This window comes from Strix uralensis, chromosome 5 (assembly GCF_047716275.1).
Source record: "Strix uralensis isolate ZFMK-TIS-50842 chromosome 5, bStrUra1, whole genome shotgun sequence".
Lineage (NCBI taxonomy): Eukaryota > Metazoa > Chordata > Aves > Strigiformes > Strigidae > Strix > Strix uralensis.
Window position 1 is genome coordinate 28265166 of NC_133976.1, and position 24509 is coordinate 28289674.

Sequence of the window (24509 nt, forward strand, 5' to 3'; positions counted from 1 at the left end):
GTGCTTTTAACATTCCACATTAATGAGCTACTTCAGTGCCCTTTTATAAAATAAATCAACCTATCTCAGGCAGGTTTCCTTCTTTTCCTCAATTGTGCAATTTGCCTCTGAAATTACAGCTAAGGCCACAAATAGGCAATAGTCACTCCTGCACCTGTGACAGCATCCCTCCAGGCCAGAATATGAGAATTTAAAGTTGTTTGAACAGGAACTCTCCTCCTCCCAGCAGGATGAACAGCACAAGCTTAAAACATTTCCAAAATGCTGGTTTCTACATGCCCAGAGAAGCCACTTTAAGGTCACTTTACAAGTTCTCATTGGACTGATGGTAATTAAGAAGTTTGGCCTTTTAGCTGGAGATATAAAACCAAATCACTGTCTCACTTAACAGTCAGAAACTCTCTTAAACGTGTCTGGAATAGTTTCTCTGTAATATCATGGGGTGTGAGGAACATATTCATTTCCCATCTGGTATATGAATTTGTTTGCATTATTTGTTTCTATTAGCAACTACAACTTACTAGAAACCACACAAGCATACAAACAGACACAGTTCTTATTAAAAAAAATGAAAATAAGTAAGAAAGAAATGAGAAGGAATGAAATGAAGAATAGATAAATCTTTAAAAGTGTTTAAGTCAATGGTTTGTATGTCCTTCGAAGAAACTGTTTACACACAAAATTGGCATTTCTTAAAATAATATCAATATTTGTCTGATTCAAATGTAGTAAATTTCAGCAGGTCCTGTCTTTAAATCAACTCAGCTGCTGGCTTAGTTAGCAAATCCATACTCACTCACTTTTAACAATTAGATATATAGACCACCATCTGTTTTCTCTTCCCTTTGACTTTACTGAATAGCCTGTGTCTCGTGATCACAGAAAAGAGGTGGGGGGGCTTTTCAGGAGGAGTTTGAATGCAGGGAGGGAGCCTTGCAAATCAGTTCAGAAAGGGTGTTCCACAATTGAGGAATTTCCCAGAAACAGCTGTGGTACTTTATCACCATTAGCTTGGGATAGTTGCATTACATGTAAGTGGGGAAGCTCCAAACACAACATGTAAATAATATTGAAGTTTTCTGTGTGTGTGTATACACATATACTTTTTATCCCAACCACTCCACAAAGTATGTACTTTCCATGACATAGGATGTACTACTCTCTTGTCCGTACAAAACCCTCTGGAATTACAGTAATACCCCTGCTGCTTCAATGGCAATAAAAACTTTTTTGTTTTAACTCTTAGGATTTTGAGCAGCATGTTGTCAGACAGTGTCAGCCCATTTCCTTGGGACCACATCTCCGCAGTGAATAGCACTACACTAAAACAAAAGGATACTATCTTTAGGATCTCACTTAAGACAAAGATGGTTGAAAAAGAATTCAGACAAATCTTCACAAACAAGTGATACAATTTGTTGTGATTCTTCTCATAGTGAAATTCACAGCTCTTTGCTTTGTTCTCCTTTCTGATCTACTGCTGACTTCAATCTGCTACTGGTTATGTTTTTCTTGTACTAAAAAGAACCCTGAAAACACTCTGCCTGGTGAAGTGCTTGCTTTTTACATAGGCAACTTCTGTCAAAGTGTAAAGCTGCATTTTGCTGTAGCTGAGTTGTTTCAATAAATAAACAAGACAAACTGTACACAGATGCATTATCTTTTATCAGATAACTTTCTGGTACAGCTTAAAAAATTAAGCTACTTTCAAGCAGAAACCTTTTTACAGGTGAGACATCTTCTGAATGAGAAGTCTTGATCAGTTTGCTAGTGGTTCGATTTTTGCTGCAGTCAACAAGATCATAGTTGACAAACCTGAGCTGGTCTTACCCTGCACAGCCATGCCAGCTGCCCAGCTTTCTGGAGAGATCTGGCAGGCTGCACTGAGCTCTGTACTGCCTTTGTTCACTTAAACCAAATTCTGGTACCTCCATGTGTCACATCTTGACTTCAGTGTATTCCAAAACCAATGAGAATTTACCACCTATGGCTGAGACTTAATGGACTGATCTTCAAGAACTAAATTGTCACTGAAATGTACTCAAAAATGGAAGAAGAGACCTGTGTCAAAAGAAGGTTATTTGCTGGAAGGGTGGCTGCCTGAAGAAAGACTGTCAGCCATATTAGGTCTATGTAAAAAGCATTTTTGTGCAGACAGAAAATAAAACCCAAGGTGATGCATAGTCATCTAGAATCAGTGAAAGTGGATGCCAACATCTTCATGACATACATACTGAGAAGACTCCCAGAACCATGTATACACACTGGTTTCTATGTGGAAGGTAAGTGTTTTTGCAGGGTTTCTCACCTCTATGTAAAGATGATATTCTGGGACTTTTCAACTGCTTCTTCTTAAGGGCTTCCTACGTCTTTAGATTACATTCAAAAGAAAGTATAAGAAGTGTATCTGACTTCTGCAACATCACTATGGAACACTGGACTGCAATCTGGCCATAATCTCCTAGGGAAGAATCAGCAGCATTGTAAGAATCCCATGGTTGTTTTACACAAACCTTCAAGAGGTCACAACCCAGTCTCCCTTTCTTGCTAAATCCAGTTCAGCAGCATCTCTCAGGGTGATCAGAGTGTGCTCCCTGCATTCCCTTTGTCTCAGAATCTCATTAGCAAAAATGTCTTGAAAATGCACATCCAGTAATAATCTTTTTATGCGATAATTCTAAATAGTAATGATTTGCACTGAAAATGGTAAAATCTTTTAAGACAAACCAGAGACATATCAAACCATTTTTTTTCTCTTTAATAGCGCAGTTTCCTGCTTTCCAGGCTTCTGCCGGGAACTTTGCAAATGCTTTAAATAATTTGTCACCTTTGTAATTTATTTCTTCCTCAGTCTGAAGAAGAGACTCATTAGTGTTTAAATACTGAAGAATCTTTGAAGACATATTAGTTTCGTAGCCCTGCTAGATTTCTTGTGATGCTGCTTGCTAAAACTTATCTCCATTTCATTATGAACAAATTGGATATGACTTCAATCAGAAATGACGTGTAATATCCATACTGTGCATAAAATTATAACCAAAAGTATATTTTTGCCACCTTAATAGCCTTTAGCTAACAGCAGAAAGAGTGTGAAATCAGCAATGCTGCATATTAATCTGCATTAGGCTACACTGTTTTAATGATAAAATATGAACTAAAATCCCCCTAGAGTCCTCTCCCATTACTACCTTGTTATCCTGATAATTTACATGTTTCACAAAGGATTTCAATTTCAAAATGACAGACTTTGAAAAACTGAGGGAATCAGTTAACAATGTGAACTGACTGAAAAGCTCAGGAACTTGAGTGAGGAAGAGGACTAGAATTTCTTTAAATCAAAAGTACTGAAAAGAACACACAATCTGCATTTCACACATGGGGATACTTGTCAGAAAGGAGATTCAGCCTTGTATTGAACAGAAGCTGGCTAGTAAGAAGGTGGTCACAAACGATGAATGAAAGTACTGATCTACAAGAAAAGCAGGATCTTGGAGATCTGGAAGTGCAGAGGCTATGGAGCAACTGCCACAATTTACAGTAAGGTAGATTTTGCAAAGGAAGTCAAACCAAAGTAGAGCAAACTCGTAAGTATAAACAGAAAAAGGACAAGCGAAAAGGTAGTAAATGAAGACAGCCTCAGATTCATGGCAGTGCAGAACATGGGGACAATAGCAGAATGGACATTAGGAGCATGTACAGAATTGGAGGCCACTGCAGCCAGTGACTCTGTCTCTGAACAGTAAATGAACCAGTCCCAGAAATGGCCAGACTAGCACAACTAACTTAAAGCAAAAAGATCCCCACTCAGATTCAAGTGAACCAGTGATGTGAGAAGTAAATGCAGTGACGTTCATTTAAAGAGGAGGGAAACAATATGTGTTAATATGGAATCATTAGTACACAAATTGTTAAAAAGGATTTTGACAGAAAGAATTATCAAAAGCATGGAAATAAGTGAGGAAAATGGAACAGGCTCCCAAGGATTGCTTATGACAGGCTAACTGGTATCTTTGCTTGGCAAGATATCTATTTTTTTAGACAACAAGGATAGAATACTCGAACCGGCCTTCAGTAAAACATTCAGGAAGGTTCACCCAGAACAGGACTGGAATAGAGAGTTAAACCAGCCAGAAGAGAAATATCAATGGTTATGCTGGTGCAAGAACCATTGGGATGGGAGAAAGATGGGAGTTCCACAGAAGCAGTCCTGGAATCAAACTTAATTTAGTATTTTCATTTTATGGCACAAAAATAGAAGATCAGCTAATAATACAAAGGGACTCATCTCACCTAAATCTTGTTGTCTAAAAATCAGGCTTTTACTGGAAAATAGTTGCTCCTTTCATATTCAATGTAGAAACAGGCACCTCGGAGGGAAAGTCTGTCTAGAGATGTCTAAGATAGTTCCTTCTTTCCACTGCCTGTAGAGGAAGTCTAGATGATTTTATTAAACAAATAGCCTAATCTTCAGGTAGTTAAGCCATGCTATTTAGTGGTTGGTATAACAAACAGCTCATAGAGAAAATATTTAATTCATGCAAGGCATGAGAATTAACTTTCTGCAATCTGTGTGTACATATGGGAGAAGTTTTGGGTTTATCTTGACCAGACTTGGTGTTCAGCTGTACTGTGGTGTTCAGCTGTACAGGCTCCCTACACTAACACACACCAATCTTCTGCTCTCCAGTGGAGGCTGCTTACTTTCAAAGAACAATACTGGTCCAGAGGTTTGTAGGGTGAGGTTCAGAGGCAGATCTCCAAGGGCCAAAAAGCATCTGCCTCTAGTTTGCCTTTACAATGAACTTACAGACTGCAATACTGAGTATCAGGTGATGAAACAGTAAAATACATTACCCTTTAGTAGCCCCTGGGCAAGATTCTTACTGCTGAGATACATATCTGGAGAGGGGATTAAGGAATATAGAACATAAATCCCTTTTCTTACTTTGTAGTTCTCACCAATTATTCATCTCTTGAGCTTTTGAATTCTCAGAACTTAATGACAGGGTGCTGCATAAGGAATTACTAATGCAACTTACATGAAGCACACCACAAACTCCAAACATAGGTTCCTTTGTATAGCGTGCCAAAAACAAATTCTTACATGTAATCATCAAAACAAATAAAACATGCTATTTTGATCTAGAAGATCTTTAACGGCTATTTTGTAAATTATAATCTGTCTTTATGTATGGTTCTGTCCTCCAGTGTAGCATTTGGTGGTGTCTACTACTGCAATCCACCATGTAATTGCTCCTCACATAGAGGACTCACTTCAGCTAAAATTTCAAGTTGTACGGTCCAGAGTAGAAGAAAATGAATGTGAAATACCAAACAAAAAAACTGTGCACACTATCAGCTTCTTTCCCTTCCCATTGTTTGCTCCCCTTTCCACAACACTTGTTAATCTAACACAGAAATCAGGAGTTAGGCCCTCAGCAGTGTTAAAGCTACAACAATGCTTTCTCCATACTCACTTTTGGCACATGTGGATTAAATTCTACTGCTCTGTGAATAGCTTCTACTGCATTCATCTCTGCAGTACTCAGCCCTCGCCTTGAGGCAGCCTCTGGAGAAAATCTACAAAAGCAAAGAAACAAACACATTAGGTCAGAAATGTTAGTAAGAAAAAGCCAGAAAAGGAATCTAGAACATGGGCCCATGTAACCAAACTGAGTCAATTTCCTATGCTCTCCAAACTTCCATAGCAAGTGGAAACTCTGAGTGATCTATTACATCAAGGTCAATGAAAATCCCAGCAGAAGTGGAAAGCATGTTTGCATCGAATCACGGCAGAAAGTCAGTTCAAACAGTCCTTTCTCTGTCACTAATCTAAATTTGCTCTAGGTACCTTGCTAAGGGGCATATTCAAGGCTGAAGTCGTAGGAAAAAGAAAAGCAAAAAAAAAAAAACCAATGCCAAATTATTGTTGGAGGGTTTCTATTAAAAAGAGGTTTGGGGAGGTTTTAGGGAGGTTCCCAACCCAATGCCCCTGGGTCAGGTTGGGATGGAAGCACGATGCAGCAGCAGTAGCAGGTGGTCTACTGGCCGCAGCACCATCGAGGGTAGCATGCCCAAACTGTGGGCAAATCATCTGCCCCAGTGAATGAAAAACCAGACCATGCAATCTCTTTCTCACCTCACACCCCACGGCTAACTCCAGAGCTGTACTTGGCAGGCAGACACCACAGGGAAAGCTGTGACAACCTTAGCCCTGCCCTCCCAAGCTGGAGTCGCTGTGTAGGGAGGAAAGATGTTGCAGTAGGTACTGGCGATCTACAGGATAAAAAGAATGAAAGAAAATTACTTAGATCTTGATGTGTACATACACTTTAAAAGCAAAAACTGTCAGGATGTCAATCAAGAAAATGGCTTTCCACTCTACTTGCTTTCCAACTTTGGGGAGGCATTCGACCCTCAGGTGCACAGACACAACTCTGCCTGGGATTTGTGTGAAGGCATCTGAGAGCAGAATTGGGATTTTTGAGCTCCATCTCACAAGGAGCTGAGCACTCTTTCAGAGCGGGCCAGCGCTCTCAAGTCCACAGGCATCAAGTAGATGGGCTCGGCACCTTGGAAGGTTGAGACCCAAGAGAAAACCGTAACAGGAATGAGCAGATATTTGTGTGTCTAAAAATATGAACGTCATCTACCTCTCAGAATCCCTGACATAGTAATGCTAAATCCACCTGCCTCTATTTAAGTAGACGAGCAGCCTTCTGACAGCACTTGTAAAATGACATTGCTACCAGTACATCCACATTTATTTATTACCTTTTTGTGGTCAAGTTTATACAAAGTTGAAGAGGTTCAGCCACACAACACCTTCTAGTTGCATCTTCGTCATACTATCTAGGAAGCCAAAGCTCACCCAGACAGTATACATAAAAATGAAACAAGAACTGAATTTATGCTATTTCTCTTCTTTTCTTCTTCTGTAATATTTGAAGTGCAATGTTTGATCACTGCAAATTTTTCTTAGATATAAAATCATTTTATGAATTTACTGCAGGACTGAATTCTCCTGCTAACCCAGCAGATTGTTAGGGTGTGGGCTCAGCTAAGAGAAATCTCAAGTTAAATCAGGAATTTTGCTGGACAATGGTTCTTATGCACTTACTTGTCAGAGACAGCTCTGGCTTTGAGCAGTGCAGCTGTGTAACATATTGTTGCTGATTTTGGTAAGCTTATATCTGTTGAAAAGAAAGAAAAAGGTCAGCATCTGAAAATTTAAAAGTCTGCAGAAAGAAGTGTGTTTGATTGATACTTTGGAGTTTGCATGGCATATGCAAAATTATTACATGAATTCAAAATATTTTCTGATCTTGGGACTTGTACTCCCATATCACAGATTTTTAAATTTCCAACCAATATACGGGCTTTAAAACCTACATTAACGACCACTGGAACCGCTATTTAAGCAGCAACTGGGTTCATTAGAGAACTAATTCAAAGAGTGACATGACAGAGACATCATGAAAGAATTCATTACTTCATATATAAATGTATAGGTAACCTGGAATACATGAATTTTTCCACAGTTCACAAAACATCTAAGTAATAGCTGAGGGCTATCTTATTCAGTCTTTTTGTTTTCACTCAGAAGCAGTTCTCTAATACAATTATGTGGTAGCTATACAAGTTAAGACAGCTTTTTAAGTAATAATGGATTTGACTTGTAAGCAAACAATCATTAAATTTATTGTAGTTAAAGATCAACAATAAAATAAGGTGCTTTGCCTCTTAAGGAAATCTTGGACCAAAATATTCACCAGACAGTCTCTGGTCATTTTATGCCATCCCAGAGACACACAGGAGCCATAAACCTGACTTAACCTATTAGTTCATCTTAATTTTTACCTGTTCTCTACCAGCAGATTGGCACAAAGCATCCAAAAGGTAGTGAGAAATGTTGCTTAACACACTTGAGTTATAGATTTCTTCCCACTGTTACAGAGAAGAATTGACTTCCACAGTAGTAATCTACTCAGCAGACAAATACCATATAGTGACTAAAATATTTCACCATTAAAAAGTTAAAGATTACAGACAAATAATAATTTAAAAAAAAAAGGAATCACCCCCAGTAAAGGCTGGATTCTGCAAACATTTCTGCACACTGCAATATTATAGCTTCCTATAGTAAACAGCAAATACACAGTGTAGTAAACACAAGGCACTGGAGTAGGCCCAAGTGAAGAACAGCTAATCTGACTATGGTTCTAAGAAACTATCTATCCCTCAGTTTGTCATTAAAGTTGATTAGAAAGATGAAATTACCACAGCTTGGTAACTTTAGGATTAAGAGAAACTTGTTATTTACTGAACCCCAGTGTCTTGCAAGACAGGGCTCCAAAATGGAGTTAAAGGGGACAAGCAAGTCATACCTCAGCAGTCACCATCTTCCACTTATGAACAACTAAGCAGACATGCACAACGTTGTTCTGTTAGATAGAAAAAGTTGCCAGAATGACTCAGGCACTTTGAAAATGCTACCTGTTAAATCCTCTCTATTGTCTTTTTATGCACTTGCACTTCAACTATGAGATGTAAAGATCTTGTTGGAGGCTTCCCTATAATATATTCTAATTATAATTTCACTGGAGTATGTAATTGTAGTGACTAAAGTAATTAAAATCAACAGCAGGCAAAGCAATCTGGGTGATAGATATGTTAATTACTCCACTAATAGAAGCTAGCTACAGACACAGACATGAGCACATCTTCAACAACAGGAGGAGAAAATATTTATAAGCACCTTCAATAAGCCTGCTTATACCACGTTTTCCTTAAGATAAGGAGTTAAAAGTTATTTCCAGTAAAGAGAAATTACCTTTTTCAGAACATACTGGTCTCTTTCTTTCAGTATAAACCTTATTCATCAAATCATAAATGGAGTGAAAGTGATAGTAATGGAAAAGTAAAAAAATCCCAAGAAAACCAGAAATTTGCTGTCATTTATAAGGTTTTCAATTGGTCAGTAGAATACCTTATTTTCCCCTTACCTGTAAGTGTTTCTCTGGGTCATCAAGTCACCATTACCTCACAGGAAATATTTTCCCCTGCATCAGTTCAAACCTAGTAACGTTGGTTCAGGATCTGACCTTTACAAAATTTGCATGAATGACACAGAACAAGAGGTCTATCTAGAAATCCCTGGAAATACGTTTCCTCAGGCAAAAGGCAAACTCCACATATAAAAAAAGGACCAAGAAGAGAAAGTTTGCCCGGACTTCTTCAAGTAACGCAGTGAGAGCACCACTTAATTTTTCTATCTTTTTGAAGGAGCTGAAAACCAGGAGGAATCAAGAGGTCTGCAGTATATAACTGATGTAGCAGAGGAAAAACAGTTATGCTGATGAAAGCTGCTCACTCAATTTTATCAGAGAAAGCAGGTATGCCATCAAAAGACAGAATGACAGCAAGAAAATGGCAGTTGAGCCACTAATACACAATCCATAAGGTTAAACAAGGAGACCACTCAACAAAAAACCTCTAATCACATGTATAAAGGCTAGTTTCTGCATCAGATCATTGATACTTGAATGGAGAATGTTCAGTGGAAGTTGCATGGACCAGGTTGTGAGGATTATTACAATTCTTGGCAAAGAGATTAAGATATCATACAGTAGGAACTGAGCTTGATACAGGGTTAAATATACTAAACCAAAACACTGTATCACAAAATAATAGCTTCTAGTAGGCAGTAAGTGCTCCTGAGCTGGAAACATCTGTGCATATAGATTGCAGATCTATATTGATCCACAATGAACTGCTGGTACCTGTAAGGAAGGGAAATGTGGTGAGGTGAGATAAGGCTCAGGTACGCTACATGAGTCATTTCTGCAGAACAAATGGGATTTGTCAAGGAATGTTGTGTTCAAATCTCATCACCCATGGTCAAGAATAACAAAAGTAAACAGAAAGACTGGATTGGTTTTGTAACAATCCAAATTAAACAAAATCTGAGAGAAGATAATACAACTGTTCCCTATGCATAACCACAAGGAACACCAAGAAAGGAGAAGAGCTGCGTAGGATAGGCATATGGATATGTTTGCAAAGGATAATGTTCGCAAAACAATGAACAGCTCAGAATTAAATTTAGGCTGGAGATTAAAAGAAGGTTTCTAAGAAGTGAATTTTTGAGGCAGATTTCCAGGTAGAATAGCGGGACAAGAAAAATAGCTAATTCTAGGATGGAGTTTGCTCAGCTCATGGAAGGCGTAATATGAATGCAACAGCGGGGGACCTGACTCACCCAGGAGGCCTCTTCCAGTACTATGCTCCTAATGAGCAAGCAGCAGTTATTTGAGGATAATACCTACAAGTCCCTTGGCAATGGAAGAAATACATACAAATGTTCGTGTTTATGTTGCTGTGGAGATAGCCCTCTGTAGGTCCATGCCCGCTTCCCTCCAAAAGCGTTTTGCTTTTTGTTTGCTCCACATTAAACTGGAAGTACTTGGTTCTGCTATATTCTTGTCTGATCAGTACAATATTTTAAAATCCTCATATAATTTATGCTTCATCTCCAAAACTGGACCTTCATATTTTACAGAAAAGCATAAAATAATTATGTCTGGTTACAACTTGAATTTAGCGAGGGAATCAAATCTAAACTAGCCCTAGGAGATATGTCCTCTGTCAGGAACCAAAGTGAAGTTTTTCATAAATGACTGTGTCCAGCTCTGTGAGCCATCTGGCAAAATATCTTCACATATACTGTTTCCCACCCTCCTGTGATTACTTGTGGAGTTCTCACAATGTGCTGAAAGATGTGACTGCTATTCTGTTGTCAAACCCATCAGAACATTTTTGCCTAATAAGAACTGGTGTGTCAATCTAAAAAAGGCTCTCCTTCTTCCTTATCACTTGTATCTTTAAACAGAATACAAAATAGTCTCGACAATTTCTGAGCATATTCTTTCGATTAGCCCCAGTCAGCTATGGGGAAGGTTGGGAAAGTGAATTTTTACTGGTCTTCTTAAGTGGTTGCTTGTGAGACTGAACTAATGGAAAGATGCTATGGATAGAGACTTGCAAACTTCTCTGTTTCAAGATATCCAGAATACGCCATATATCATCTAAATAGGTTATGAGATCTATTGTTCTTATAAAATAGCAACTAAACCAAGAAATGATGCATCTGGATATGGACTGGTGCAACATCCCCTCTCCAAGTCATCAGAAGGCCCTAAATGTGAAGACACAGGCATGTTGCAATTGCTTTAGTCATTAATAAATGCAAAATCTAAGTCACTAATCAGAAATTATTCTCTATTTTGACCTTAAAGTATATGTTATTCCCAAGTCAACAATACAGATTTCTATGGGCTTAACTTCAGATAGGTGAATAGTCTTATCAACACTAATAGGACTTAAATATTTGCTTAAATAAGCTGTAGATCTGGGATCATAATTTGCACAGTAAGATCCTTCCAGTCAAACTGCTAGTTCTTCTTCATATAGCACTGAAGACATACTACATTAAGCCGCTGGAATCATTCATATATTTCCAAATATGTAACTGAAAGTATATCAACAAACTGGAAGAAGTTATGAGAAGAGATAAAACAAAAAAAAATGGTGTAATACAAGAATATATTGTGTTATGGCTTGAGGGTGAGCCCAACTCTGATTTTCTCTCCCTCAGCCTGTCTGTAGAACACTAGTGTCCAAGTGGTACGCCAACACTTGCCCTGCCAGCACAGAACTCCCCCAGTTCTCTGCAACTGCAGGCTAGATTGTCAGCTCTTGCACAGGTGGTAGGAAGAATTACTTATGGGAAAGATTGAAAGTGCTCTAGCAAATAAATATGTGCAGGCTGGACCAGTGATGACAGAAGAGAGATGCAGTCATCTATAAAGACACAGACATTAAGGAAGAAAGTGAATTAAGCTGATACAAATGGTTAAAAGCAAGAGTAATGGGGTGGAATTCAATAAAGGAAAGTATGAACTGAACATCAGGGGAAAAACACTGTCAAAAAGATCTAATATCCTGTATTATTATCTTCCATGAGAATAGTCATTGCATTTTTCCACGAAATGTAGTAGAAAACATGCTGGAGGGAGCAAAACTATGACCACAATGATCTAACACTTATTTTGTGCTTGCAAAATAAAGCAGTTCTGATTCTCTATACTTTTGACATTCTTCCTCAGTGGTGGGAAACACCTCGATCAAACACAAACACATAGCCACTGTGGATGTTAAGGCCTGGATTTTCATCCCCTGATAGGATGGAAGAAACATTTCGACACAAACAAAAAGTGTTTATTTTGCCATGACCACAACTAAAACTTAAAAGTGTGCAGTTATGGAAGGATTTTGAGGGTCACTACTGGTTGTAAACACTTCATATGCAGCTCTTGCCGAGATGGATATCTCTGTGACAAGGCAGGTGTCAACCCCTTTAATTTGACCAAATTCAATCCTAAATGTATATAGAGGGGAAGGAATCATTTCTCCTATAGGAGAGTAAAAGAGCAAAATTAGTTTAATTAGTTTAGACATTTGTGCTTTTGCACAAGCAGGAAAAACAAAAAAACCCACAGAATCATATGGCAAAAGAGAGAGCAGACGGCATGAACAGACACAGAACTGATACAGAGACTTGTATGAAGTGTCTCTATGTCCCTATGAAGCCACTATGAAGTGACAAGTAATTTTGACAAGGAGGAAAGAACTAGTTCTTAGAAGCAGAAGCTAGAAAAGATGTAATAGGAAAAAAGACAAACTATTCTCTTGATACTGCTATTACACAAACTGGAGGTCTTACCTGATTTGCATCTCTTGGAGAAGGTAGACTAGGCCTTGATATGACCTTAACTAAAAGGAACTCTCTCTTAAGGTCTCTTTTTCAAAGAAACAAAAGGATTATAAAATAGTGTGCATGAAGTAATGGTTGCTTCCGTTCTGTCCCTTGTACATCTTGAACTCAGAAGAAAACCCTTTCTCTTGCACCCAGTTAGTTTCACCAGGTAGAACATCTTCACAAAAACATCAAATGTAATCATGGCAAGTAATGAAACTGATAGAGTGGAGTTGTGATCTCAAATATATACATATACACAAAAACCCTGGAGACCATAGCTAATATAACTGAAGAGTCCATGCAATTGGTTCATCAATCTGCAACTCTCTACAAAAGGAATCCCTTCAAGTTCAATGTAAATAGAATTTACCCATTTCATAAGTCTGTAAGGACAAAAAGAAATAGGACAGAGGGGGACTGGAGAAAGCCCTGAATAGGCTACATTTTAGAGAACTAATTTCTCTACATTAACTGTTTGGATTTCGCTAAGTGAAAGTATTTCAAGACAAAGATGACTGTTTCTAAAATGTTTCTTCAAAGGCCTGCATTTTGATTTGACATTAATTCAAAGTAGGATTCTTTGAAGTAAGCTGTTACCAAATAAAAAAGTGTCATAGCCTAGAGCAGAATAATGCCTTTTGTATTTAAAAACCACATTCTTTCTATGTAGCCTTTGGTCTAAATTATCTTCTCAAGTGAACTCTGAATTTGGGACTGTCTACAATGGTGACATGGTCCTTCTCCTTCTTTGCAAGAGAGTAAGTGAAAGGGGAATCTGCGTAAGGTGTTCCTCCTGCAAGCTAGAAGGCTTACAGTCTCACTGAAAAACAGTCATTTAAAAAAAGGGAAGCAAGGACAGGTTTAGGGAGGAACCATTGCATCACTATGACTAAATACGTAGGCATCCATTCTTTTTAAATCTGACTTTCAATTGCCATAAAGGTCTGAGTTTTCACACAGTGCCCAGGTTACCAGATAATAACAATCAAAACAACTGGCTGCCCAGGGAAGTTAATAAATCATTTGCTCCAAGCATCACAACAAGCAGATCTACTCCACTGGAAAACAATCCATTTAAAAAGCAAGGAAAGAAGAGGAGAGAAACTTTATCTACTATGAATACCAGAAGCTTACTCCATCAAGAACAGTCTCTTTAGGCAGCCATAACTATTTCTGCTGTAAATAACATGGATATGTGTTAAATCAGAGCCAAAAATCTTTCCAGAATTCAACAGTATTTAGGTCATCTGCACTCTATTGACAGACACTGAACTCTCAAACCATAATGATGTAGCTCAGCAACAGTGCATGCTGTCCCACTAATGAGGCCCTTTTTCCATGAATAATGAGTATGGACATCAGCTGTGTTGCCAGGTACATAATATAAACACAATTTAACACACTGCTTGCAGAGGCTGAGGTTTCGCATAATGTGATCCAACTTTTTAGCCCAGGGTGGGGGCAGACAGCTCAAGGAAATGATTTGTTCATATGTTATCAAAATACAATAAATCAGGTTTGGTCTTAGTGAAAAAAAAGGCAGTGGAGTGGGACCAACAGAAACTGCAGATAGGAAAGTATAAATGAGTTCATTGTTTTATATTCCAATAAATCTTACAACACATGAAACTGATGAGTTCTAAAATGAGCTGAGACTCCCTGAGATGGGCCTTCTGAGACTCATGAACTGTAAAGGGTTACACTGGTTAAGCCTGTGTTTGCTGAGTCCTCATGCATACCTAGTGTATACACACACACTTTTGTTTATATATGGCAAAGCATGAGTTCAAACTGCATGGGTTCAAGTAGACAAAGTAAGAAGAGTTTTATTTTGAAAAGCCTCACTTGTTACATTTACGACCTCAGTTTTGGCTATCAGATGCTTTTGAGAAAAGAAAACACATGTTCAAATTTTATCAGCTTCCATGACACAAAGTGCCACCATGGTATTGTCTAAAACTAGGTATCGATGCTTTAGTATGCAAAAGCAGAGCTGGCACAGGAGTTTAGTCCGAGATTTGGGAGGGCATGGCTTAATTCCCTGTTCTGTTCTGCTGTCTCCCAGGACTATTATCTCATAACTACATTAAAGACTAGAAGGTACCAATGTCCGGTGGTGCCTGGGGCACAAAAATGGGTACTTCTGCTTACTTGCTTCTTAATATGCCAAAATAAAGTCCATGGGGATCTACACCTGTGTCATGGGAATTACTGAAATACAAGGAGCTACAAGACTCTGATGTTACCACTTTAACTGCAGATTTCTTCAACCAAACTAAACACAATCAAGATCTCTCCCAGAGTCATTACTGCTACTAGATGGCAGTACTCAAGGGCCTGGGTGACATTCTGATCTCTGCTTAGAATATTTGACTCCAGAAAGAGTCAAAAACATTCCAGGCTGTATTGGTAGCAGTGACTACCAACTAATGGTGCCTATAATCAGCTGCTTATTTATCTTCTGTTAAATAACCTTAGCTCTGCCACAGTCTGCTGCAGGGGTCTGAAATTTGACAGGATGATCACGTTAGTATCAAGCCAATGGGCTACTGCTAGCCTCATTAAAATTTATCTTAATTTCCTAAGTTATAAGATGTTAGAAGAAAGCAGTTAGCACATATTCAGTGGAAGTTTCTGCACTTTTTTCAGTTATACTCTCCAAAGATTCTTTGCTCATCAAGTAGGGACGTCTCAGCACTCCAATAAACCTAAGCATCAACCCCTTGCCACTGTTTCATGTGATGATATGGGACCAAGTACTGGGGCTGACAGTGAGAAGTCTCTGTCTGCATAAGCTCCTACTGTTCTGCTTTTTGGCACCCAGACAATGCAGCAGAGAATGTCAAATGCAGAGGAGGTAGAAGCCACAGAGAAAAGGGTAGATGGAAAAGATGTCTGGTAAGACAGGAATTGGAAAGTGGATGAGGATCACCAAGTATCACGACCATCACTGCCCTGAACAGAAGACTGAAATAGGTAGTTAAGAAAGGCAGAAGAATGGAATTGGGAATGAGTGGTACTGGCTGAACAAGAAGTCTCTGGTAGGAACTGGGAGCAATAGAAAGCTTAAACTGACCTTGCAAAAGGGAAGTAGAAGACAATTCAGTGGACAAACGGGACAGGAGATCAACTACGGGCAGGCTGGAAAAGCTGCTAATTCCTTCAGGAGAAAGAGTGGCCAAAGTACTGTGGATGTAAGCTCCAGGGCCCATATTGGTAGCCATTTATACAGCAGTACCTCATATTATGTCCATTTATCTTTTCAAAAACTTTGGAAGTTACAAGCCTTAAAATCTCTGTTCAAAGAACACCAGAAAGACTGTAAGAGCTAGTAATTAAGAACATTTCAAAGGGTACAAGATCAAGCTAGAGAGTTAAGAAAAGAAACAGCAAAATTAAGGCTACCAGTTTCACTTAGTTCAGCTATTTGATTCATGTGTGTTATGATCTCATTCTTAGTTATATAATTACATAACATTCCTTTCATAAACTCCCTTGACATATTCCAGTGCATAAGAATGAGACTTTTTTGAGGATGAATGAGGACTGTGCAGTAACACAACAGGAAACTGATGGCTGTAGGATTCCCGATTCACTTGTTGCAGAACTTGGAATGTGGATAGTGAGTGAGGGACTGCAGGAAGTGTATGAAGAGTGGCACTGTGCAGGTTGATGACCGTTGCTCAAGAGAACTGGATTATATTCCTGTTTCTGTCACAAAGTTTCTACTTAACACAAGTAAAACCCATTTAACTTAAACTAAACATAATATGCCAGTTGGCGCTTCTTACTCTGTCTTTTCTGTGAGACCCTGGTGTCTTGAATTCAAGTTCAAAGGACTAGAGTGGAAGTCACCAGGAGCTGTGATTTGAACATAAAAAGTGATGTAATGCTGCATAAACTGATACTTACTGAAAAATACTGAAAATTAATGCGAAAAGTTCACCTAGTCTCCTGAGCTTTCCAAGTTTTCCCCATAAGACATGAAGTCTGCTACTCACTAGACTGCTGTGAAGTTAAATCAATTAATGTTTGTAAAGCACTTGTATGCTAAATCAACATTCATAGAAAAGTCCACAAGGGAACTCATAATCCTTTTTTCAGACAAGGTTTGAATAGCATGCAATAAAAAGTCTGCAGAACCTAAACAGTCGGCTTTTTTAAACATCAACAGAAAGCAAAGAAAGCACTGAAGAGCTGATAGTGAGTGAGTTCCATTACCCTGTACAATGAATTAAGCATGGGTTGGCAGAAAAAATGGACAATGTTAATCTTTGGATTCAGGACTGTATAAGGGGATCTATGAAGCTTGTGCCAATCACCTTATTTACAGTGTTTCCTAAATTTTAAGAGTTTGACTTAGAAACATTGCTTCTGTGTGTACCTTATAGAGAAAATATAAATATATATGAACTTACCATCATATTTTGCTAAGACTGCCTGGACATCTGCATATGCTTGCAGTTCCAACAAAGCCTCTAGCAGGTTTTCATGGATGTTGAACATGCTAAGCAGAGGAAACTCCTTCATCAACTAAAATCAATAACATATGAATGGGTTAGATTATCAACATGGAAAAGGGTTTCTTGCTCAAAACACATTGAAATAACAAACACCAAGTTTAAATCCCCCAGTTCCCCTTGTTCTTGGCTTCTTCCCAGAATTCACTGTTATCTCAGAGATTTCTGAGCTCTTAATGGACACTGGCTCAGGTTTCTTGACAAGACGTGCTTTGCATTGGATGTAATTAGTCAAATCCAAGAACACAGCTGCCTGAATACATAACCTTCCTTCAATTAAGATGCTTCTTCAAAGTGAAGAAGCGTTATTGCACTGGAAAAGAATCTTCAACAATATAGCTCCTGTGTATCAGTAGTAAGTAATCCAGCACCTCTCTGGTATATTAGTAGAAAAAACAGAAAATACATTGAAAAAATCAAAATAAAATCAAATGAGAGGTTACATATATGCAACTATATTATCAAGTAGGATTTGTAATTGTGGATACTTTAGAACACAATTGCAATTGTGGCTAATAAAAAAAGAAAAAAGAAAAGGCAGCAACAATAGGAAAGATAAAGTTTATACAAATCTAACACTATAACTAAACAATCCATCTTGTATGACAAACTAAATGAAACATGTAGTTAAAATAATCTAATCCTTTTACATGTCAGTGCCTTTACGAACTAACCCTTTGAGAGAAGCATCCATGTTTTTTACTGCAGAATTGATTAAATAGTTTTTTATTGTCAGAGTGATTCTCTAAAGAAGTGAAGTGTTAAAAGATCCTTGCTTCCTTGTGTCCTCTTTATGGTTGTTATACCTTAACTGCCTACATGATATACATTCAGCACACAAAGGTCCCACACAGCGTAGAACTACAATAGCTGATATTACCACTGTTCTTCAGGAACTTTCAGGGGAACACTACCATTTACAATCTCTCTGAGATGGTTTATGAGAACAGAAATACTATAAAAAGCCAAGTAAAGAAAATGATTCAAGGTCAGCCCTGCTCAATTTGAAAATAGTAAGCTGGACCTGAAAACACTGTCACTTAAATCTACCTTCGAAATACAAATAGAGAAACTGATGAGAACCAGCAAATCTTAACCTTGCAAACAGGTAACTTAAACAAAAATAAGCCAGGATTGAAGTGAGAGGGGTGGAATTTATTAAGAACTTCAGAAAATGAGAAACAGGTAATGCACTAGAGCTTCTTCACTCTGTTAAGGAAGAAACCTTAACAGACGGAAAATGCAGATAATTTCTTCCTTGTGTTAGTGGTCTGGCATAAACTAATGTAAGAACTATGCTGACCTTTAGGGATAAATCTGTCTAAATTTGGCTATCTGGATAGTACTGACTTTGCTGCAGTTTGAGGATTATTAAAATATCAAAGGCAAGGGCAGCAGTGTTTTGTTTAACTGATTATATAAATTTCTGGTGAGAGTTATGATCACTGAGGCACTGAATTTTTGATGCTCATGGCATGGGGATGTCCATAAAGCTCCTAGTTTCAATAGTAGGAGCTGAACCTGTGAAAAAGAACACAACCAAAACTGCACAGTTTGCAGGCTTTTCTCCTTCTCCAGTTTTCAAAAAAATGGACCACAGGCCATGGTGCTCATCTAGGTAAATGGAAGGATTTGACAACAAAATAAAAATTTTAAGTCATGCTCATGAAGAAAAATAACTGCAGGTGAAAATTCACATACTTGGATTCATCAGTTAAAGATTCAGCACAGAGCCTACTTCTCCTCAATCTTGTCTTTACTCACTATTGCATTTTTAACAGAGGAAGCTACTATTTGGCAGGAAAAAGCATGACAGAATCTGGCCCTTTGTATACAGTGATTTAAAGTTCAGAATGAACATATTGCAAAGAAAGCCCTCCAAGGGATTAAGTAAGATTATCTCTGCTCATTGAGAATGAATAATGGCTGGCAGAATAGCATTCCCTCCATCAGTGAAGAAAAGGGAAGAGCTGCAGCTAGTTATAGACGTACTGTGGCCAGTAAAAGCTCTTACTCTGGTTCTCCATTTCCCACTGATACAACTCTCAGCTTTTTTTTTTTTTTTTCTATTTTAATTAGGTTCTGTCAGAGTGATAAACCCTGCCTAAGACAGCAGCAGAATAAAGGTCACTGTCCGGACTGCCAGGCCTCCAAACTAACAAGTGTTAATAAAGGTTTCATCTGGGAAAGGTTGAACATTAAGAAGTCCAACCCAGTCATAATGAACTCAGTTGATATTGTAGCTACAAAAATAAAACACTTCTAAGTAGCCACTCAGTTATTCGAACACTGACTGTGCATAAACGACAGCACGCTTGCTATTAAAAAAAAAAAAAAAAGAAGAGAGGACATGAACTCATTTCTCTGTCATCTCAGGATGTAGAGTATATAGTTTTCACTGCAAATAATTTTCACTCACAGTAAAACTTTGGTTTTTGAGAAGCTTCCAAGAAAGTACAGCCACTTAGATGGCAGAATATTCTGATGTGTCATCTTTTAGGTCTCATAGTGAAAGCAAACACTGAGGGGAAAAAAACCAAACACCACAAAGGTTGCAACATAGGCCTGCTGGATGGTCAGGGCAGGCCAAATACTGCGTCATGCTGAGCAGCAACGGAGAGCAGACCACGAGCCTGCTCTCTCCCCTCCCTAGCAGATGGAGAGGGAGGCTGGCTCATACGCCACACAGAGATGTAAAGATGGGCATGTTATCCCTGAACACAAGAATGCACCCTCAAGTTCCGCAGACCTGTACAGCATCGAGCTCTAATCTGGACTCTAGTTTAAGAGGCACAGACCTCGCTTTGCACCCAAAGATTTATTTTCTGTGAAGTTACAGACTAACATTTGCCAAATCATTTGGCTTATCGATTTTCATTCTCTTTATGTCTTTACTGTAACCTGACAAATGTTTTCATTTGAGTGTCAAGCACTGCATGTAAAGAAAAGACGAAGGCTCTGTTACCATTGTTCTCCACAGCTTAAGATCTCAAGAGACAATCATCAAATTCAGCACTCAAGATTTCTCACCAGAGCCGCTACAGCTTTTTACATAAACATTAGTTAGGCCTAAAAGTTTCATTGTAAAATTCCAGTTAGTTGCTTTCTCAGCTGGTATGAAAGAGCTGTGCTCCACCGAGCAAAGCTTATTTTCATACCATATGAAAACAGACACCACACGGCTGTGAACACATTCCCTGCTTACAATATAAGGATGTTCAAACAGCTATTGAACATATCATACCAAACATTTGTTTACAAGGATTTTACTTTGAGTTTGTATTGGTCAAAATATTTTCTAGTGATGAAATTCAGACCTGAGGCTGGGTTAGCCCATATTCTGTTCTAATTGCTCTGCACATTTGGGGGGAAATGGATACATGTGTCAAAAGCAGAATTGCTCTTCGCTGAAGGATTCATTAGGTAAACTGCACATATATAGAAAGGGTAGCTTTTGCAGAGAATTAATAAATCTTAATTTTTTAGATAAATAATATTTTGGGAATACAAGTTCCCAGAAAAATTCTGGAAATAAGCCTGACACAATCAGATATCTTATCACTAGTCCTGGGAGGGCCGTATTTCCAGACTCACCCAATCCATATTGCAGGGTGTAGGTTCAATGATTTTGTGATGGATATGAAAACGTGATGATTACAAAAAATGCTTTATGGTACAAGGAAATCCAAATCTGATTTACTGAATGAGGAACAAGTTTTATCTCCCAAAGACTGTTCTTTAATGACAAGGACTCCCTTCCTTGAGAATATTTCAGTCATCAGCATTTTCTCATTTAGATCTAATTTTCGAAACATTTTCAAGGAATGTAGCTTTAACTGTTGCACCCATTATTCTCCCTGTGATGACATTAACATCATGCATCAATTAGCAATGTTACATTATTTGTGTAGAAAATGGCTTTAAGCTACAATTTATGCCTACGACTAGACCATGAGACTCATGGGAATACAGAGGTGGATAAAAGCTGGTGTTGACACATTCATTCTTCATTTGCATTATGGCTGTATGCATGGTCACATATTTCATGGGCAGAGCATGCAACCATTCATTGCTGCTTATACTCGTATCTTCTCAACAAACAAACAAAAACATTTCTAGATCGATGTATTCAAAAGAATGCATTCATAAATATGAAAAGTTAATTCAGCTTAAAATGAAGAAACAACAACAAGCAGACAAGAGAAATTCAATGCAAATAGTGAAACTGTTACAACTTCAATTCCTAGTGTATCTATTCCCACAGCGGGTAGCTGGAATGGTAAAATCTGTCTCCTAAAAGAGGAATGACTGAGGCTGCAATCTTCCAGGTGCAACTGTCCACCACCGTTGAAGAATCAAGCACACGGTATGGGTAACACTGTTATTTTCACAAGTGCTTTGCTTAAACTGCTTTCTGGAATATGACTTGTAATCTGTAAGAACTGTTAACTTGAACAAGGTAGAAAAGGCAAAACTCCAAGCCAATTCAGAGTAGAAAACCAGAAACTTCCATTTCTGTGGGCTTCACTGTCTACAGCTAAGCTTTCCGGTGTCTAAACTCTGACTGAAGCTTACTCTGGTCTTGAGGCACTTGCAACATGTCACTCCACGTTGACTCTCTGATGTCTAATAAGATACACTAATGCTTAAATTTTTGTCCTAGCCAGCTCACCTGGCTAGTCATCAGACTAAGGCTAGCACACAAAAAAGGCCCTGTTATCAATGTCAGATGCTTAAAAATTAGGCTAACTCCTGGTCCTAAAAGTGCAACTCATTCCAGGGTGGTCTCATTGTGAGTGGAATTCATGTGATATAAACAGACTCTCTCATAGTTCCTGGAGTTAGAAAATTATCTGAAATACACTGCACCCACCTGAATTAAAGTTCTGCTTAATTACAGCAAAAGTAGGATTCTGTCATTTAATGTATTTCTCTATGTGCTGCATTCCTTTTGGCAAATAATCACTGTTTTGTTTGGAAGCAGCTCCACAGTTACTCTTTCTCAGTTCAGAAAGGATAGAAGCTAAGAAGCCAAATCTGCCAGATCCTGTTCTTTTGGAGCTTGAAAACAATTAGCAGTAGGATCCACATATTTTCATCCATATGTGGAATTCAGGGAATTTGACATGTCATCTAATGCTTGAACTTCAGAGTGTCAGGAAAAAGACCCAGATACAGTTTACACTAACTGTGGGATGGTACAGGTATAAAATTTGCTGACATTATATTTTTACTTTGGCAAATGTGAGCTTAGTCGTAGTGCTCCATAATACTCACAGATAATATGACTTCTCTTCAATGTAGGATTAACAATGAGCCAATGATGTGAAAAATATCTTCCCAAATATGCAAACTCTAAGGAAATATGCTAGAACATGCAACCTTTATGTTCTCTCTTAATAAGAGGATTAAAGCCTTCAGAGTATGACTTGAGTTCTTTAAGAAATATAATTATGAAGATGCTGTTATTTGGACTGTGCTGTAAAAATGCATGTAGTTCTGGAATAAAGAGAATTTTAAAGGCAGATGTGGCATGAAACCAGAAGAGTGCAAGTTGTTCCAGATGTACATTTACTCCTAAACAATCACATCACATAAAAGTAGTAACAGTGATAAATTGTGTTTGTTACATCAAAGATCAGTAACTTCATAAAGCATGAAAACAAAGTCATTACTCATAGCCCTCTTCAAAAACATTCCTTTATTTGCATCATTCCAAAGCACTTTTTGCAGAAACTTTGCCATATTTTTAGAATCAGATTTTTAAATGAAAGAGGGAATTATCTAGTAGCTCAAAAATGAGCTAGGAGATTCCAGAGAGATGGAAAAGCATAATTAAAAGACAATACAAAGCCCCTGAACATGGAATGATGCAAGAGGGCAGACAAAAAGGAGTACAAGTTACTAGGGCTCCTACCAAGACCGTGTGACTATAAAGACTATAAGACTATATTCTATCTTAATGATGGAAAACCCATAATTTATATGAAAAACATTATTATTATAAGGGTTAGGTAGTAGTCACCAAATTTCTAGTTTCTGAGGGGTTTGCGCAGGATCATAGTCATGACAAGAAGTGAGGGGTCTGAGTCACGTGCAGGTAAAGGGAAGGATAAACAGCATCAGGGGAATCACAGGAGTCTCCATTTTCTTTAAGAGCCCATTCAAACAAGGGATGTTCCAACCCACCCCTCCCACTTACCTGTAACATGTAAATCTGTGACAAAACAAACCACATTTGAATATACAGACATATGGAAATGTTAAAATCAGCATTTATCACTTGCTATTATTGCAGTGCTTATATGTCAAAACAAGAATTAACTGAAGATACTACTCTGTGGTAAAGATTGGCAAATGTCACAATTCACAAGAGTAGCCCTTTTTAAAATTTATGAGATAACTCTTGGTTTTGTTTAACTAAGAAGTACTTTTCCTTCAAATTTTAATAAATGGTACTTTAAGCAACTGCTACAGTTGTTAATAAAACTAGAATCCCACTCAAGGCAGAGCAGCCTGCTTAATCTGACCTGCGTAACACAAGCCAAAGAATCTCACTCACTAATCCTTGCCTCAAGCACAGAAGTATTTGGGAGAGACAGACAGTAGCTGCCGATGCAAGAAGCTGCAGAAGTTGTGTTGTTAAATTGCTAGGGATCATAATATCTTTATTAGCAACTAGTACTCTCTTTGTTTCACACAGCTTGATAATTCAAGGTACAGAACACTGTCCCAGCTGTGTATTCCCATTAACTAAGAGCAAAGCAGCAATGCACACAACAATACAGAATCCAAGAGTATACTGAACAGAAAACCTTATTCAAAGCCCAGCAAAAAAGGTTGCCAAGAAAGCATGCTAGATTTGCAGAACCGTCATACCAGCAAAAATCACTAACACCACTGGTCATAAAAAGATAAAACCCCAACTTTCTCATATCATTAAAATTGATTAAGTATGGTTGAGTAGGCTTTTGAAGCCTTCAGGTGACATAGCCTTCAAGTGATATAGCCTCTTAAACCACATTTTAAATGCTTAGGACAGCCTGGGTGTTTAAAGAACTTATCATGCAGCCCATTAATAAGCATACAACACATAAATACTTCCAACTGAAACATCCTCAACAAGGTTCTCGGAGCTAGGTACACAGAAGTAGACTTCTAGGTCCTTT

General features: G+C 38.2%; 1 protein-coding gene across 4 annotated transcripts in view; it reads right to left on the reverse strand.

Moving 5' to 3' along the window:
• Window positions 1-24509, reverse strand: part of ST7 (suppression of tumorigenicity 7) — a 157602-nt gene that overhangs the window by 20320 nt on the left and 112773 nt on the right. For all 4 annotated transcript variants that reach the window (XM_074870211.1, XM_074870212.1, XM_074870214.1 and 1 more), the window contains 3 exons: window positions 17239-17353; window positions 7121-7193; window positions 5478-5580 (listed from right to left, as the gene is read on the reverse strand). In XM_074870211.1, coding sequence (XP_074726312.1) covers window positions 5478-5580; window positions 7121-7193; window positions 17239-17353 — 291 coding nt within the window. The remainder of the gene's footprint in view (window positions 1-5477; window positions 5581-7120; window positions 7194-17238; window positions 17354-24509) is intronic.